The sequence below is a fragment of the Miniopterus natalensis genome, chromosome 5 (genome assembly GCF_054644295.1).
Source record: "Miniopterus natalensis isolate mMinNat1 chromosome 5, mMinNat1.hap1, whole genome shotgun sequence".
Taxonomy (NCBI): Eukaryota; Metazoa; Chordata; class Mammalia; order Chiroptera; family Miniopteridae; genus Miniopterus; species Miniopterus natalensis.
In genome coordinates, this window is record NC_142085.1 from 87,286,639 (window position 1) to 87,305,369 (window position 18,731).

The following is an 18,731-nucleotide window of genomic DNA, read 5'->3' on the forward strand; positions in this document are numbered from 1 at the left end:
GCCCTGCACGAGGAAGCCCCATCTCAGGGGTGCTGCTCACATCAAACATCCTACGTTGTGTGTTTACTGAGATGATTTTTCTGGAAGATGCAGTGTGTAGTTCGAACAAAATCCGTATGTTACACTGACTCCCAGGGGTGAACGTGAACCGTCCTGAGGAAGGGCCCACGTGCACAGGCTCCATGTGGGGACACAACTGTGCTCTGCTCTGGGTCCACCTGCACCCCCACGCTCCGGTTTCCTACAGGGGATGCTGCTCTGCTTCGTGGGCACCGGCAGAGAGCTGGCTGTGGGCCATGCCACCCTTCTGCTCAATGGCCTTTCTGTTAGCGCCACTGCTGTCTGGGTGTGGGTGTCCTTATGAAGGCTGCTTGGGGGCCCACAGTAGGAGGGGAAGTTTGTGGTCAGGGAAAACTAACCACGCAGACCCCACAGTTGAGGGTATGTGGCCCCTCAGCCGCCTGTGAGCAGCATGACGTGGCTGCTGACCGAGTTGCCCTGCACCCTTTTTCCCATGAACAGTGTCACGCAGAGAGAAATGTTGGGACAGAGACCCTGCATGGCAGGGGCCTAAAATGTTTTCTATTTGACCTTTATGGAAAGGGTGCCCCCACCCCACAGGCCCAAGGTTGCAATAGCCAGCAGAGGGCAGCAGAGAGCTGTTCTTGCGCCAGTGCTGAGAGCCAGGCTTTCTCCGGGCCTCAGGGATGGTAGTTAGAATAAATGTGACAGAGGGAGGCGAAGCTGAGGATTCAGATGGAGATGTGGGCCTGAGATAGAAATGCCGGGGCAATTAGCACAAGATGAAGTGGGGGCAAGTAATTAGGCAAGGCCCAGGGTAAGTAGGGAAATAAGAAGCTACTCTGCTGCTGGAGCAGAAAGAGAAGGCCTGCAGGGTGTTGGAGAGCAGGGTGGAGAGGTGAGCCCAGGTGGGGTATGGATGCCCAGGAACGTGCAGGGCTGGGACTTTAGGAGAAGGCAGTAGAGAACCACTGAAGGACTTTAGGAGGTAGAGTGATAGTGTCACATCTAGGGGTCAGACTGTAAGTCCGGTGGCTGTGCCTCTGGGACGCTGTTGCAACAAACAATCCTGGGTCAAGATGATGAAGGCAGAGTAGCCGCAGTGCACCGTGACACAGCCCGACCGAGGGAGGGCTCAGGGCTCACGGCTCACGGCTCACGGCTCACTGTGCCTTGAGTTCTGCGTTTTTGCCGGGACAGGCTGGATACACAATGTTGCTAACTTTTTCTTCCTCTTGCCCGTCTTTTTCTGCTGTCACAGCCACCATGATGCAGCTAGGTGGCTGTCTTTTTGCTCCTGGCCTAGACCTTTTCTTTCGGTGGCTTCTGCAGACGTGGGCTCCACCATTATAAGCTGGTGTTGCTAGTTTAGCGCTCTCTTAGGGAGTATTTCTTCAAAGGGGAGGAGGGGGTCACAGACCCCTTTCAGAATCTGATGAACACCACCGTGAACCCCAGAAAAATGTGTACAGTGGAGGACCCTGACCCAGGGCTGCACAGTTCAGGGTCGGCTGGGGGTCAGGGGTCAGCTGCCTCCTGGCTTAACATCAGACACTGTCTCCCCCCCTCCCAGAGGCCTCCCTGCCCATCCTGATTCTCTTATCATCCCTGCCCCTCCTCCTGTCTTACGGAGAGGATTTGCATACGTGCCTTTCTTTGAATTCAAACCACCCGAACGTTCAAGACTGGAGCTAGATCTCCCTGGGATGGCAGACTGGGTGGCTCTGGCTGCGTGTCCGGCAGCGTGACCCTCTGGGGAAGTCCCCTGAGCAGGGGACTCTGCCTTCCATCCTCCAGGCTGGGGGGGCTGACCTCCCTCTATGCACTGGGCCAGGAAACACTGTGTTCACAGAACTCTGAACACATAGAGTTCTATTTTGGGGTCTTAATACATCATAAATCCCCTTTCCTTGAAACAAAAAGAGCTCTATATTAGATGCCGTCTTGTTTAGGAAATTATTAGCCTCTATAGCTAGAAATAAGTAGATTACATTTTTGAAAAGATTAATTTGATCTCCATAACAAAGAACACTTAAAGGAATATAGTCATTCAATTATAAAATATTTCCAAAGAACAAATAGAAGCTTGGAAGCCTGAACTATTTTTCAAATTCTCCAGATTTAGAAAATCTAATCCAACATCAACTTTTAATAAAAGCAGTCATTCCCAGCTGTGTGGGTGTGGGTGTGGTGTGGGTGTGTGTAACAATAGCTTTATTGGAATATATGTTATATAGCATACATTTCCCCTTTTTTAAATGTATAATCTAATGATTTTTTAGTAAATTTACAGTTATGCAGCCATCACCACAATCTAATTTTAGAGCATCAGTATCCCCCCCAAATCTTACATTTTAATCATAAGAAGTGACTTTAGAAAAAGAATCATTTCCATTGATTAGTTTTGTATATGCAACAGCTGAGTAATGTTCTTACTAATAGTGACCTTTGCTGATATCTCCTCCAGGCCGACGCGAAACAGCTGGAGCAAAGCTCTTGCAATCTTATCAGAAACTGAGGTGAGTTTTGTAGAGAGACAGGCTGCCCTAGAACACAAAGCACCTGCTAACGAAGTTACACATTTCTTGACTTTCAGAAGTCACTGCTTTGGAATGTAACTGGGTGGGGTTTTTTTAACAATAAAGTACCTGGAAAAGATTCTGAGATATTTCCAGATTCTTATGAAAAGCCTTCTAGAAACTAGCATATTATTTTCTCACTAGACGTTTTGTTTTGTTTCTTAAATTCTCCTGAAATGTCCTAAGGAAACAAAGTATTGTTTTTGATGGCACACTCAATGAAATTCTAAACCGAGCCTTTGCTTTTATGAATCATTCATGCCTCTAACATCTTGCCCAGCGCCTGACGTACTAGACATTTGCGGAATGAACATCGGCGGGCCTGAGTAATGGCCCGAGCGATGTAAACTTCATTACACAAATTCTGAACAGCAGCAGCCGTGGCGCTGCCCACAGGCACACAGCTGGTTCCCCTGAATTCACTGAAGTGTTCCTGGAATTTGGCCACGATGAGATTTTCTGATCTCGGGACTTTTTCATTTTTTACTCCCCTGTTTTTTCTCCTCACTGCTTTTCACACAAGCTTCTAATTCCCCTCATGCTTGGTTTTTACATCCACGACATTTTTGGCACTTCTGCCCGTGTGGTTCCCACTGAGAGGACACGCAGGTCCATATGGAACACGCGCGTGGCGTCTGGATTCCAGAGCAGCCAGGCCGCCAGCCGGGCGCTGGGCTCGCCAGCTGTCACAGGACGCACAGGTGACCGGCACGCCAGACACTGGCCTGCGCGCTGCTCGGTTCCCACATTCAGATCCAGGGACATGATGCCCTGCGCCGAGCAGCAGGTCCAAGGGGATGTGCTAAAAAGTGAAGTAAAAACAAGCCAGCAACAATCCCCAACTGTAGAGAACCTGAATTGTGGGTGGTGATGACTCTGTGAGTTTGTAAGACTAATTCTTGCCTTGTTTATAACCCATTTCTTATTCCTGTGCCTTTCCTCGGCAGCAAAATTTCCGTGGTTCCTCCCACTCCACCTCCACTCAGCGAAAGCTGGTGCAGCAGCAGCCCCAGCAGGGTAATGTGTCTGCTCCGTGGGTTCCCCAGGAAGGATGGGTAGAGGAAGAAGGGGCTGGGAGGTTGGGGGGAGAGTCTCACTGCAGAGGGAGCCACCTGTGGCTGGATCGGTCATGAGTGAGGCAGAGAATGCAGGGCCGCCTGGGGCACAGGAAGAGCTTGGGTCTGCCTGGTATCTGTGCTGCTGCCAGGCTTTGGGGACCCCGGACCATCTGCATTAACAACTGACTCATCTGCCTGCGCCTCATGTCCTCTCCTGAACCCCCACATCCTTGCCTGCACCCCATGTCCTCGCCTGCACCCCTCGTCCTTGCCTGTACTCCCATCCCCATCTCTTCCCTGTCTTTTCATGGCCTTTCTTCCCTAACTGTGCCCTGGGCCCATGGGCAAAGGGGTCTGCTGAGGCTCAGCATGTCTGAGGGTCCCTAGGGGTCTAAGGGGAAAGCAGGTTGATTCACAGGTGTGTGAGAGTGGGGGTGCCCCTGGAAATATGTGTGTGTGTCTTCTGATTGTTTGCAGGCGCTAATGTAGACTGAGGCCATTTCTGTCCAGAGAAATTAGCCGTGTGGTTTTGGGGGAGTTCCCTGGGTTCCCACCTGGGAGGCGGAAGTAATTGTACTCACCTGCCTGCCTCCCACGACTGGTGTGAGAAAGTAACGAAACAATGCCCATGCTGGCGCTTGGAAACAGAGGTGCCATGGAGACGCCTGGCCTTGATGACTTTCATTCTCACTCTTCTGTAAATGCCAGGGAGTGACTGTCTACATGGGGAAGGGTTCGCACATCCGCTGGCAGAGAAAAGAGGCACATACTGCCTCCGATTTCAAACTGAGACGCTGGAGTGACCTTCAAAATCCTGCTCTACTCTCCCTGAGATTTTAAGTTCTCCAAAGCTATTTGAACACCAGTGTGCTCAGGACATAGTTACAGGATGGATGGATGGATGGATGGATGGACGGATGGATGTGTGGGTGGATGGATTAGATGGATAGACGGACAGAGGGACAGATGAATAGATGGATGGACTGACAGATGGACAGATGAATGGATGGATGCATGGACGGCTGGGTGGACAGATGAGTGAATGAGGTTTGTGGAGGAAAGTGATCCCCTTTCTGCTGTTTTCTCTTTTTCTTCCCTCTTTCACTTTTGGAGGAGAACTAACCCTTGGCTTCAGGCTGGCCACCTTGTGCCTGCTCCACCGTCAACCCCTGTGGCACATGCATCTGCCTGTGTTGGCTTCCCCTCTGTGTGGCGTTGAGGTTAAAGAAGCAGGGAACTTGGGTACAATCTTTAAGCCAATGAAGTGTTGGTCGTCATTTCTCGGAGGTCATTGTTACCTTGTCAACAACCCCGTGATAAAGCTTCTGCCTTTAATGAGATGTCAAAACTCAGAGAAGCTGAGTAAAGAGGGCCCCTGCCCCTGCCCCTGGGGAGGACAGTGCCCTCTCCACTGCAGACATGCACGCACCCCCCCCCACACGCACCCAGCACCCCCGCCCACACCACATGCCTGCTGGTGTTGGGGGTTGGCCTGGAGGCTGCTGGGGCCAACACAGGCCATCAGACATCTCTCATCCTCTCTCCCCATCTCTGTTTCAGTTACAGGAACTTCGTCAGTTTAAAGGATTTAATAAGTCCGTGGAAAATTTGTTTCTGTCTGTTACCACCCACATGAAAAGTAAGTAGATGCCTCTCCTCGTGTTTCCTGTGTTCTTTCCCACACTTCCTGGGCTGGACAAGCCCACAGGCCTGGCTGTGACAGGGCCCTCTCTGCCTCTGGCTTCTGGGGAAAGCCCCAGCCCCCGGCCTTCACCCCGCCACCCACAGAGCAGGCCTCCGGGTCCCTGGGGAAGAGGAGACCCCTTCAGTTTACTGGGCCAGCTCCGTTCCCTCCCACTCCTGCGCCAGCAGCCCCAGCCAGCTCCCTGGGGCGGGGAGCTCGCTGTTGGCGCTGGCACCCATCCCAGCTTCTCCCAAGGACCAACTTGAAAACGGAGGGATTCGATTCCGGTGCATCCAAAACCAGCACCTCCCAGGCCAGGCGGGGCCCTGAACCTGTCGTTTGTTTGAAATTACTTGTCTCCTTTCCTCCTGGGTAAATTTATTTTCTTCAATTAGCAGTAATCATGCTCATTGAAAGAAACCCAGAACTACTGCTTAAAAATCTCATTCGCTCAATGTTCTTTGTGCTCAGATGTTTCTTCCTGTTTACTTTAAAATAAGTCCAAGGACAGGCCGGGCCTTGGCCTCCTGAGGAGCCCAGAGCAGCCAGGCATCTAGAGGAGGCAGCTCCTTAGTGCTATCGGGGTCTCGGTGTCCCTTCTCTCTCGCTGCTTCTGTGTGGCTTCCATCCATCACCCCTTTCTCTGCAGTGGCACGTGGGTGGTCTCAGTGTTGCACCTGGCCCGAGACAACCTTACTTGATTTTAATTAGTCCTCTGTATTTCCCACGAGCCCCTCTGAGCTGTAGCCAAAACAATCAAAGTAAAAACCGCTTTTCAGATAAGCAGAGAAGTGACATGTGACAGTCTGTCCCCCTCTGCTCAGAAGGGGGGAGCGGCCGAATCGCATGGCCTGTTTGCTAGTAGACTTGGAGGTTTAGAAACACCCCTGTCACTCGGTCAGGCTCTGGGTGGACGCCCATTCCCTCTGTGCACCAGCCCGGGACACGGTTTCCTCTGTGGCAGCGCCTGCGCTCTGCAGCCGGCTCCTCTCCTGCGGCCCCTGAGGCGGATGTCTCTGCAGCTCCTTCTGAATGTGCAGCCCCCCCAGTCTGTGTGGCCCGTGTGATGTCCTCACCGCTGCCGCCCTGGAGTCGCCCCTCAGAGTGAACTCGGACCTTGCAGTCCCTCAGCTCAACCCCGGGGAGGCAGGACGTGTGGCTCATCCGGTCCCAGTCACGCGGGCGTCCTCCATGCGGGACCCACATGGGGCTCCTTGGTGTGCTTGTGCCCCGTTCCCTGGCCTGTACATGTCACACGTTTGAGACTTGCCAGTTTAGTGCCCAATTGTGACCATGTCGTGATTATAGAGCTGCAGACCCAGCTGGACAGCTAGAGCAATCCCTGGGGGGACTTCAAGCAGGTTCCTTCTCTGCCATGGGACATGGACTGAAACCCCAACCTGCAACCCCTCCTGCTTGTCCAGGCACTGCTCCCTCACAGGACACCGAGCCCACAGCCCAGACACAGGGACAGCAAAACCCAGCTTTCTGAGCCCCTGGGCATGACAGCCCCCCAAGACCTTTTCCCCCTTTCCCTGGTCCTTCCTGCTGGTCCTGAAGGGATGGGCACCTGGCCGATTGCCCCCGCACCCTGTCTCTGCCCTGGGACACGAAGCACCTGGTGGGGCTGGATCATGTTTCTTCGGGTCTTGGTTCTGTTTGACCCATCTCTCTCTTGTTCCTTTCTGCTGCCTGTTTCCCACAGAAGTGAGTAGGGAGGAAAGCTTTGTTCTGGTGGCCCCTGGGGCGTGAGGGTGGCTGGAGGGGACCATGGCCTGAAGCTCCAGAATGGCAACTCTGGCAGCTGATGCTGCCCAGTGGAGCCTGTCCAGCAGGATGGTGGCCCTCAGCCCACAGAGGGGTGTGGTCATGCAGTCACCTTTTACGACCCCAGCTCTTCTGCCATGAGCCCAGTGGTATCTGGAGACCCCTAGTTTATCCGAGCTCCCCCAGCTTGGTGCTGGGCGCCCTTGCCCGTCCATTAACCTGCCCTCATGGGACCTTGGGCCCTCTTTGTGGCTGAGGGAATCCTCAGGGCTCCCCAGGTCTCAGGAAAGCTGTGCATGCCCACCTGTCACCCTCTGTATTTGTTTTCTAGAGATCTCCAAGTCCCAGAATGACATGACCTCCGAGAAGCAACTCCTAAGCACGAGCTCCAGGCAGCCTGCGGGCAGGACGGAGCGGAGGAGCCAGTCTGACACCGCCATCAACGTCACCACCAGGGTACTCCCCGGGCCGCCGGGCCACCACAGAATTGCTTTTCTCTAGAGATTTAGTTTCCTTTTCTTCTATAACAAAGCATTAAGCAGTCTGAAAACACAATAATAAACTCCTCTCTGTGCGGAGGCCGGGCCAAATGAAGGTCAAAATTCAAGGTCAGTTTGGAAAACAGTTCAGAACAGGGAAGGACTCCAGCCTCATTCCAAGTCCCTAGGGGTTCCCCGAGTCCCCTGAGATCCCCGGGGATCCCTGCTGGCTTCGAGGCCATGGCAGAGGCCCAAGCCTCGCTGCAGGGCGGAGACTGCCCAGTGGTTCCTGGGGCCTGCAGGTACCCTCGCTGAAAGTCCAGAGAGATTCCTACTTTCCACTCCTGACAACCTCTGCTTAAAACCTGCCCTGGTCTCTGTTACAAGTGAAAACCTAATGCCATGTGATCAGACACAGTCATGAAGGTGACTCTCCAGGTATCTAACCCACAGAGAGAGCTCGCCTAGTAAGGACTTTTAGGGACAGAATTACGCTGGCCTTCTGCCAGGATGTCCCAAGTCTGGGACGACTTAGCGTCAGAAAACCTGGATTTGAGTCCAGCTGAAGGGAGCAGGCTAAGGCAGGTGCCACCAGTTGGTTGTTTATAGGGTCCTTACAATAACTCTGATTAGCTGGACAGGTGCCCCTTCCCTGCAGCTCTGGCCTCCATCCAAGAAGTCCCCAGACAGACTATGCTTTAGGCAAAGGGCTGAGGTCAGCCCCACTCTCCTGCTGGGACACACACGCACACGCACGCACGTTCAGGATCTCACAACCTGCCTGCCTCAGCTCACTCCCCCCGGGCAGATAGGTCTCGGCACTCCTCAGCCCCAGCTTGCCCCCTGCTCTGACAGGGCACAGGCTTCTCGTAGAGACCCCCTAAGATCATAGTGTATCTGAATTGCTAAGTTATCCAAATATAGGATCTAAATTGCCAGCATTGATTTTTATGCCCGGACTCTGAACTCAGAGCCTTACCTGGGCTGTCTCATTTTACCCTCACACCACCCCATGAGGCAGGTATTTGGCCCTGTTACCCTATGTTACATTTAGGGCAGCTGGGGCTGAGAGATTATATCACATGACCCTGGTTACGTAACCGGAAAGGGGCGGACAGCTTTGGTTTGCAGGCTGGGCTGGGGCAGTGATGCTCGGAGTCGGTGTGCGCGGGAGTCGCTGGGACGCTGGAATGCAGGTTCTGGCCCCGCAGATCTGGGCAGGCGTGCGATGCAGGCTCTCAGCTGCATTTCTGAGGAGCTGGGGATGCTGCTGACCCCCGGACCTCGCTTAGGCGCAGGGTCTAGAGCGTGTGGAACGTGTCTGAAGGCCTTTGCAACTCTAGAGTGTGAACGAGCGTCAGTTCCTGCTGGATCCCAGGGTCCACGTCAGCACCATCCGACCGCTGTCCTGCGTCAGCGGAGAGGACAGGGTCATCGGCACCCGGAGGCATCATGTCCCGGGCATGATGGCAGCGTTTCTTACATGCTTATCCCACTTAAGTCTTGCAAAAGTACCGAGAAAGATCTCGTTACTCCCGTGATAAAGATCCAGAACCTGAGTGTCAGTGAGAGGTTAACTGGCTTGTCTAGCATCACGTAGCTCGTAAGGGCGGAGCCAGGAGCAGACCAGGTTTGGTTAGGGCTCTGAATTCCAGGCTCCTAACGTCTTTGCATGCCCCACGTGAGGAGGGCAGATGAGGTTCTTTCTGCTGAAGAAAGGGGCTCAGGTGATTCTGGACTCAGCAACAGCCCTCTTCTCCTGGGTGGGGCGCAGCCTGTCTGAGGCTGACACGGAGCCAAGGGCTCCCAGGCCCGGTTCCTGGTGTAAAGCCCTTACAGGTGTGTTAACTTTTTAATCCTTAAAACCCCTGTGAAGTCTGTGTTCTGCTGTCCCATTAAAGATTAGGACTCTGGGGCAAAGAGACGCCCGAGTGTGATGTGGTGGGAAGGGGCAGGGCCAGGCGGAGCCTGCTGCAGGGACCACCCCTGTAGCATCTGCTGGGAGAGGCCACCAGCAACGTGTGTGGACCTGCACGTGTCCCAGTCCTGATGTCACTGCCCCTGATGGGACATCCCAACCATCCACACGCTTAGCTTTTGGCTTTCAGCAGCCCGCGTAACCCGGCATCCGTGGCATCCCCCCAGCTTCACGTGCACCTGGAACAAGCCTGCCGGGCAGCCTCAGGGTTGTCCGATGGGACGAGGGACCTCACAGGCGCAAGGGAGGAGGTCAGGGGAGGCCACAGCCGCAGAGCCCCCCTTGTGCAGACACTGTCCTGCGAGGGTCCACGTCGCTGCCACGCTCTTGGCTGGACATGCTTACGACGACTCATTAGCTGCTATTTGGATCTTGATGCCCTTTAATAAGGCACTGAAGGGACAAAGTCATCCGAGTCCTTCAGCACTTACTGGGGAAGTGGTCACACAACATGTCAAGCTGGATTCCTTAGTCAGTCAAAATAGGCGTACCTTCAAAATAGGATCGACTTTCTAATCCTTTTGAAATGTATATATTTGCATTTCTGCTTCATTACCGGTTTCCCAGGAACCGAACACATTTAGAAACGTGGCCTTCCCTGGCCGTGACTTCGACATGTCCTCTGGTCGCTACTGTAAAGACAGCTCTCTTGTTCTTTCCAGAACTTTCTGTCATCAATCTTTTTATGATTCAAAAACTGTGTTGTCTTAAAGAAGGCGGAATTAGGTGGCTGCGTACTGAGTGCCCAGGAGGCACGAAGCTGGTTGTTAAATATTTTGCTCCGTTTTATTTTTTCTTCCCTTGTCCAGTTAAAAAGCACGGCCACTTGGAAGCCACGTGTGCACGCGCTTTACAAAAACGGCCTCGTGCCACACACCCACCTCTGTAACTTGCTTTTTAAAGAAAATCTAACATTATGTTTTCATTCTTTCCATGTCAACAAATATACATTGCCATTTTTAAGTTTTTTTATTTTTAATCTTCACCTGAAGACCTTTTCTCTATGATTTTCAGAGAGAGTGGGAGAAGAGCATTGATGTGAGAGAGACACAGCAATTGGTTGCCTCCTGGATCGAGGGTGCAGCCAACGTACGTGCCCTTGACTGGAATCCAACCCAGGGCCCTTCAGTCTGTGGGCCAGCGCTCTAACCACTGAGCCACACCGGCCAGGGCCATTGCTATTTTTAACTGCTGCATTTTAGGGCTTCTGATTCATGCTGCTGAAGCGCCCTCCTCTGAGGCTGCCTTGGTTTACTCGACCATAGAGGTAGAGTAGCCCACCCGCCAGCACTCCTGCCAACACCAAACTGTATACTTTTTTATGTTAATATTTTCTCATCTGATAGGCGATTTTCAAAAATTTGCAGCTCTTCATCTTTCTCACACTCTTTTCTTCTCTTTGAACACCCTTCGTTCTTGAAGTCCTCCGCTTGGCTCTCCAGCCCCCCAGCCCCCTGGCGCCCCTCCTGTGCCCTCCCCTTAGAGCTGCCTGTGCTCTGGGCAACCTCCCGCCTCACTGTGTGCATGACCTTGTGTCAGGCTCTGCCCGGCCCTGGAGTCTCTGCAGTTGCGTGGGTCTCTAGCAGATCTGAGAACACGCTTCGTACTTGACCATGATGATAGCCCCTCCACGCGGGTGCCTTACCTGGGGTCTTTCCCCAGCCAGCCTTCACCCCACTCCCACTGACGATCATCCCAGGCACCCCCTTCTGGCATGAGCTCCCCCTCTTTCCCGTTGACTTGGCTCGTGTGTCTGTTCCCTGCGAGCTGGGGAGACCTCAGACAACAGACTGCATCGTCTCCTCCCTCGCCTTCTCCCCTCTCCTCCTCTTTCTGCCCCCAGGACTCGGGGGTGGATTGGACATGGTGTTGCTTAACTGCTGACTGATGGAATTGAGTTGATGTTCTGGGGATTGAGGGCAAAACCAGTAATTTGGAGGAAATCATTCTTTACATTTGTTCTCTAAACTTCTCACTTAGTTTTTTATTCCGGAAAATTATGGCTGTGGTGTGATTGTTGTATTTTCAAGTTCTACTTCTAAACCAGAGTAAAAATAATGTCTCAATTCGGAAACGTGTCTTCAGCTAGGAGAGCTTTCCCCACCTTGCCCTCTGTGTTCATATTTCTGCACTAACACTGCCCCACAGAACTTCCCAGCCTTGGCCACGTGTGGCTACTGAGCACTTGAAATGTGCCTAGGACAGCCAAGGAGCTGAATGTATTAATTTTATTTTATATCAATTTATTAGAACTTGAATTTAAATAGCCATGTGTGGGTACCATACGTGGAGAGTCCAGCTGTGTACGTTAAAGTACCCACTTCTTATAAAAAGTATTTTTGTAAGATTCAGAGATATATTTTGATAAGTTTCTTTTTTTGTCTGAGCGGAAACTCTGGCTACTGGGTGACTGTTATCTTTCATGCGATTAAATGCCAGGATCATTATTCAGGCCAAAATGTGGACTTCAATTTCTTTAAGACTTTTACTAGTCCCTAAGTAACCCACCCATTACTGTTCGTGAAAATCCCAGAGCTTGGCGACGTCTGCATCGGGGCTCATGAGTGAGTGTGTGCGTGGATGAGTGTGTGTGTGTGCATGTGTGTGCACGCGTGTGTGATTTGCTCACTGGAAGTGCGCCTCCTACTGAGCACCTGGAGTGTGCACATTACTGCCATCGGGGAACAGATGCAGGCTGTGCTTGCTAAAGTCACCGCATTTGAACACAATCAAACTGGGATGCAGACTCTGTGATTCATTCTGTTTCCTTTTCCAGAAGGTCAGTGCACCGGATATCCTGATGCCTCTCAGTCAGGAGAGTCCCAAACGCCCCACGAACCCTGTTTTGAAGCAAGATCTCTCATCCAGCCCAACGCCCAGCACTTTATTCTCAGGAGGCTTGAGACAGGTGAGTGTCTGTGTGAGACCCTTGACGCGTGGGCCGTGGTTGTCGTCATGATGTCGAATTGGATTGGTCAGCAAGGGAGGGAGGGAGTGCTGTCTTGTCGGATGGACCGGAATGTGACCATAGGGCCTGGAGGTGACATTTCACTGAGACGGGGGTCTGGGGAAAACCTCGCTCTCCTTTGATGATGGCTTTTCTTTTTCGCAGCATCTTATTGTGAACATTTTTATATATACAGAGAGTAATGAATAATATATAATGGTGTCTTTGGGTGAGAATATTTTCATTTCGATGAAGATTAATTTATTAAGTTTTTACTTTATGGTTATTTCTCTGTCTCGGCTACTCACAAGTCATAAAGATATCCTACGATTTTTTCTAGAACATTATGAAAGTTTAGCTTTTATTTATTGGTCTTGACCCAACTCATTAATTTTTGTGAATGATGTAAGGTAGAGATTGAGGTTCATTTCTCCCCATATGAATACCCAGTTATTCCAGCACCATTTGTTTAAAAACAGACAGAAAAACCACTCTTCTTTCTCCATTGGCTTTAGTGGCTTTGCTGGACGAAGTGTGGCTCTTTCTCTGGGTTCTCTGTTCTGCTCCACTGATCTCTTTCTTTGTCCATCCTCATGTCCTAATGACTGGATTTGTTGTAAGTCTCGAACTCAGGCAGTTTAATTCCTCTGACTTTGCTCTTTTTTCTCAAGATTGCTCTGTGATGCTTTAAACTTAGTGTCTTTATAAGCAGGTTTTTTATTCATTTTCTTATTCAAAAGCATTAAACAAATGATCGCTTTATGCCTAAAAGAGGCCTCAATTACAGTCATAGCCTTTTAACTAACTAAATGATCTTAAATCATCCCAAAAACTCTCTAACCCTCAGAATCTTCCTCAAGGAAACGAGTATCAAAGTTGTTCTTTTTATTTCACTGGGCTGCTTTGAGAATGAAATCAATGCAAAAATTTTGTGGCATAATATCATGGTTAAGAGCTCAACTTCTAGAAGGCAACTTCTTGGTTCACATTCTAGCTCCTTCTGGAACAGTATCCAAAATATCATGCCTCTGAGCACTCCCTGGGGAAAAGATCCATGTCTGCATCCAGTTATCAAACATGTCCGTGCGTCCACGTTTGTCTAGGACCACGATACCCTGAAATGCAAATGCGCTTCACACAGTCCTCTGGTGGGTCCCTCCTAGCTCCTGCTGAGGACACACAGTTGAATTCAGCTGCCGAGCCCAGCCCTCCGCTTCTTGGATGCCCTAAGGTTGTGAGTCTGGGGTGGCCCTGCCTGGGCTGGGGCTTGGGTTGATGGACGACCTAGCACCTTCAGGAGGAGGCATTGTTTATCCTTGAGAATAATTCAGAAAAATGAAGTCCTGAGGAAACACTACTTTGAGGGCCAGATAGGCAAGGGCAGCTCTAGAACATTCCTAGGGTTGAAACTTATGGTGAGTTTGAGTCAGGGAGACCATAGGGGTGGCTTCTGGGAGACTTTTTTAAGACTGACTCACCTGGCCTCTGCTCCAGGTGATGAAGGACCCCAAGGAATTCAGCCAGCTTGAGCCTTTATAAGACTGATCCTGAGGCTAAACCTTCCAGGAGAGCCCGAGGGGCAGCTTCCCCTGAACTGCCCAGGGTCCCACTAGGCTGGCTCTGAGCTCCTCCCTGGGCCATGACTTTCTATGCCCGGAAACCAACACACAGGCAGAGACCCACCCCACAAATGGTCCTCGGGGCCCTACATGAGCTAACCTCCCACCCCAGCTGCTACCACCTTCTCCTCTGTTCACTCCACTCAACCACACTGGCCTCCCGCTGGCCCAACCCGTCAGACTCACAGCTGCTTTGGGGCGTTTCTGTGGCTCTTCCATCACCCGGGCACCAAGCTCCCCTGCTCTGTGTCCTTACCTGCTCCGTGTTCATGCACATTCTTACCACCTTCTGCAGCTGTGCAACTAGTTTACCTGGTGTTTACTGTCTATTGTAATTGCCAAGTGCCCAGAGCAATGCCTGATCCTTAAATGACGCTCAGTAAATATTTGTGGAATGAACAGATTAATCCTTGTCATAGCTATCATCGATCGAAGGCCTACTGTGCGCTAACTACTGAGCAAGGTGCTCCACCTCCCAGTCACTCTCACAGCAGCCTCAAGATGGATGCCATTGTCATTCCACCAATGGGAAAACAGGTTCACAGAGGGGGCCGAGTGAGTCAAAGCCCAGGCTTTTTGTACTATCCCATGGGGTTGATTGACCTCTTAAACTGAGAGGTTTCCTTGACCCCACCTTCTGGTCCAGCTTCACTCCTTTGGGGCCGATGCACAGCTGGAAAACCTGCACAAGGCAGGGGGGATGGTGGTGGAGGGAGGGGATGTGGGTGAGTGCATTCGTCTTAGACCCTGTTTCCTAGGACAGTTTCTCTAAACCACAGCGAATTCGGCAGAGCTCTATTCTCCCTCTTTTCTAAAGTCTCTGAGTGCGCCCCTAACACTCATCACGAGACTGAACGGGCATGTGTTAAATCCTAACCTGTTCCCTTTAGACTGAAGCAGTGCTTGTCTGAGGGAACTAAACTCCCACAAAGCAAATAACTGATTATTGCTTCTGCCCAAAGATGCAGCCTTCCCCTGAGACCTTTCCCTTCTCTGAGAAACAGGAAGTTGGGGTGAGCAAAAGCCTATTAAATCTCTACTTAGTACCAAAGTAAAAATATAAATGGGCAATAAATAGGGGAAGCACTCAACGTCCCAAGTAGTTAAATCAGTGCAAAATTAAAGCAAGTACTATTATGGAACCATTTTAGCAAATGTAAAAATTGATCCAGCTCGGTGTTGGCAAGGGTTTGGGGGCAGGCATTCCCGGACACTGCCGAGGCGAGCTGGAGGGCGGTCAGCAATAGCTGTCACACAATGCCTGTTCTCTTTAACCCAGTGACTTCAGTTAGGAAATATGCTTTAAAACTTATCATAAATGTCGCCAAAAATGTGCATACGTGGAAGTTCAAGGCAACATTGTTTATAATTGTTTTAATTTTGAAAAATTGAAAATAACTGAAACTTTCCCCTACCCTTCAATGTTCTTTCGCCTGGTCTAATAATTAAATCTACATGAGACAGATAAACAAGGGAAAATTACTAAATTTAATTACATACGTACGTACATACGGGAACACCACAGAAAAGAGAATCAGAGATCCCACAGACAAGAGGTTCAGAGACAGAGAGGGAAATCGAGGTGCACATGACATTCTGCGCTGAGGGTAGGGGAAGGCACCAGGGGTTTCAAGGGGGAGGCAAGTCGCTGAAGGACAATAAGACCAGTAATTAGTGGTCTGTCCCGCTATAGAGAAAGGTCAAAAGGCTTTTCTCTGTTAATTTCTTATTATGGACAAAGCCCCTAATTTAAATTTTTTAGGTAGTTAACAGGGACAGAAGTTTCACTTAAGCACCCAGGGCCTTGGTTGACTTTAGCTCAAAATAACCCACATACCACAGAGGCACATCTTGGGGTAACTTGTTCTGAACCCCTACATATCCAAAATATGGCAATTGATTAAAAAAATTATGGTACATTTATTAAAAAGAGTACCTTGCAGCTATTAAAAATAATACGTTTGAAGAATATTAATATGGAAAATATAAGGTTACAAGATAGTATTATAGTAGTACATACAGTACTTTTAAAAATTAAATGATTGGATTGTAGACATTGTAAAACAGAGGAAAGGGTTAGATCAAAATGATGACCCTGGAATGGTGGGGTTATGTTTTTTTCTTAAAAAAAATAACATTTTGGCTCATCTGTGTTTTCTGTGTTTTCTCCATAAACATGTAATGTTTTGTGAGAAGAAAAATCCCAATTTATTTTTAAAAAACAAAACAAAAACCCCTCCATCATCAGAGGGAGTTAGAGCTTGGTGGAGTCAAGAAATACATTTTTAACATTTTCATGGAAGAAAAGAAACCATATTAAAGATCCTGCCTGATTTCCAATTTTGCTTACACTTCTCTTGTTAAAAAGAAATGCATTGATATTAATGTTCTCGGGCAGTTGGCGTTTTCCCTGCTGGTGAGGGCGCTGTGATTGGCAGGAGTGACCACATGTGCCCACGAGGGAGCGCCATCAAACAGAGCGGCCGAGGTTGGCTTAAGTTTGAGGGAGAGCAGATTTTTAATCAACGAAGTAAAAATCCAACTTCCTAGTTGTTTCTTTTAAATGTAAACTTCAGATGTGGGACATTATCGTGGCGTTTGGGTCACCTCTAAGTAGGGACTTTGCCCACCCGTCACGCAGAGCTCACTGAGGTTTGGGAAGTCTTCGTTTTCCTTCTGTGTTTCCAAACTTCTCTGAGTACACTGATTTTTCTCAGATTACTCTGTTTAGCTGTCTACTCACATTTGTTAAATAAATAAATGAAAAACAGTTAAAAAGAGTTAAAAGATACACGATGGCCTATGCATCCAGGGGAATTCTGTTTGGGAGTGACCGTGAGTGACCTAAAACCACACCTGACCACATAAATGAATTTAAAAAACACGATATCAAGAGAAAGTTACAGGAGAACATGTACACAGTATGATTCTGATGATATGAATTCCCAAGTCGGGCAAAACTAACCAATGTATTGTTGGGGGATATATGGCTATGTAATTAAACCGTAAAGAAAAGCAAGGATGGGCCTCCTGGTGCTCACCACGGGCCGTGTTCTGACCCTGACCGTGCAGGAAACGGAGGCAGAGTAAACCCACCCCGTATACACCTCGGCCCGGGCCCTTCGCCTGATCTGTATTGTGAATGGGGGGACATGAAGCAGATGGGGGGGGTGGGAGAAGCAAAGATGGTTCACAGAAAATAGTGGAACAGCACTGACTCAGGGACAGGACAGGAGGGGCCTGGAGAAAGGAGGGCACTGCCAAGGCCCTGGTCTTAATGTTTTTCTTAATGTGAGTGGCGAGTACATGGATATCCATTTTATAGTTATTATTTAACTATACCTGCTCGGTACACATACTTTTAAATGTATATTTCACAGGGAAAGAGGGGAAAAGAGAAAGGAAAGAAAATCAAAGGAGATGACCTGCACAGTTTACAGAGCGCGGCCACGTTGTGTGGTGTCTTCAAAAGGCTGATACATTTAATCTGCATGGACGTGGTTCTCGTCTTTTTATAGGCACTAACCGAGCCTCATACCAACTCTAGGAAATAGATTCCCACTTTACAGGTGGGAAAACGGAGGCTACGGAGCTCAAGGTCACCTGGCACGAAGGGTTGGGCCTGGAGCTGAAAGGCTGGCTGCCTCCGCAGCAGCCGTCTGAGCCACCGCAGTTGTGCCCTCGGCCTGCTCTCGGGGATCGGGACAGAATTTTTTTAGTGCAGCTGCGGTTTCGGTTCACCCCTCGTTTTTTGCCTTCATCAAATAAGAGGGCATCAGGCCTGGCTTGCAGTCGTGGTAGATAACTTGTGACCTTCAGAGAAAGTCACCCAGTGCTCCCTGCCTGCTCCAGGCCCCTCTCCTTTGCTGTCGCTCAGATGGACTTTTCTTCTAAACTCACACAGCGCCGATGCGCTCGCAAAAGCCAAGGCGGGTTCTTAGTTGCCCTTGTGGACTGGGACCTCTTGGTTAACTGCATTCACTGCTCAAAGTTTCGGCTTGTTCCAAGATTCTGTTCCGGCTGCAGGAAAAACAGAACCAGCGAGCCCTCCCCGGCAGGGCTGGCAGAGGTCGCCCCAGAAGGAATGCGGCAGCCCTGCTGTCCTCTGGTTATCTGAGGCCGGACTTTGCCCAGCGCAGCGGGCTCTGCGGCTGGATTACTCAGAGGCACCCGGCAGGGAATTCTGAACCCAGGTCCACTTCCAGCTCTACCCTGATTGGCTGGGCAGCTTTTGGGTGGGTCCCTATCTGTCCTGACCTCTGCTTATCTACTTATAAAATGAAGGGTGAGTAATTATAGTGCTTCCAGGACGCTTTATAATTGTGGGAGCCAAGCTGGCTCTGCCAGCTGACACTTTCCCCTACCTGCACCCCAACAGCGGCACTCGCAGAGGGGCAACCCTGGTGCCCAGCATGAGTGTCTGAGGGTTCCGTCTGCCCAACCCCAAACATGCCCCCGGGGCCAGCAGGCCTGATCCTGGGGTGTTTCTCTGGGCACCTCAGTTTCCTGCCCCCCACGGCCACATGCCCTGTCTTTCCAAACCTTCTCCCACCTCCTTCTCTACAAATGAGCCTCCCTTCCTACTTTACAAAAACAACA

The 18,731-nt window shown here is 50.3% G+C and overlaps 1 protein-coding gene and 1 non-coding gene across 2 annotated transcripts in view; both read left to right on the forward strand.

Annotated features, from left to right (window-relative positions):
* Nucleotides 1–18,731, forward strand: part of SYTL3 (synaptotagmin like 3) — a 50,464-nt gene that overhangs the window by 19,333 nt on the left and 12,400 nt on the right. Inside the window, exons 4-8 of the mRNA XM_087817723.1 lie at nt 2,489–2,540; nt 3,548–3,617; nt 5,219–5,297; nt 7,441–7,565; nt 12,343–12,474. Coding sequence (XP_087673849.1) covers nt 2,489–2,540; nt 3,548–3,617; nt 5,219–5,297; nt 7,441–7,565; nt 12,343–12,474 — 458 coding nt within the window. The remainder of the gene's footprint in view (nt 1–2,488; nt 2,541–3,547; nt 3,618–5,218; nt 5,298–7,440; nt 7,566–12,342; nt 12,475–18,731) is intronic.
* On the forward strand, nt 17,157–17,288 carry LOC148093156 (small nucleolar RNA SNORA51). Its single transcript, XR_015714613.1, has one exon. It is a non-coding gene; the product is annotated as a small nucleolar RNA SNORA51 (small nucleolar RNA).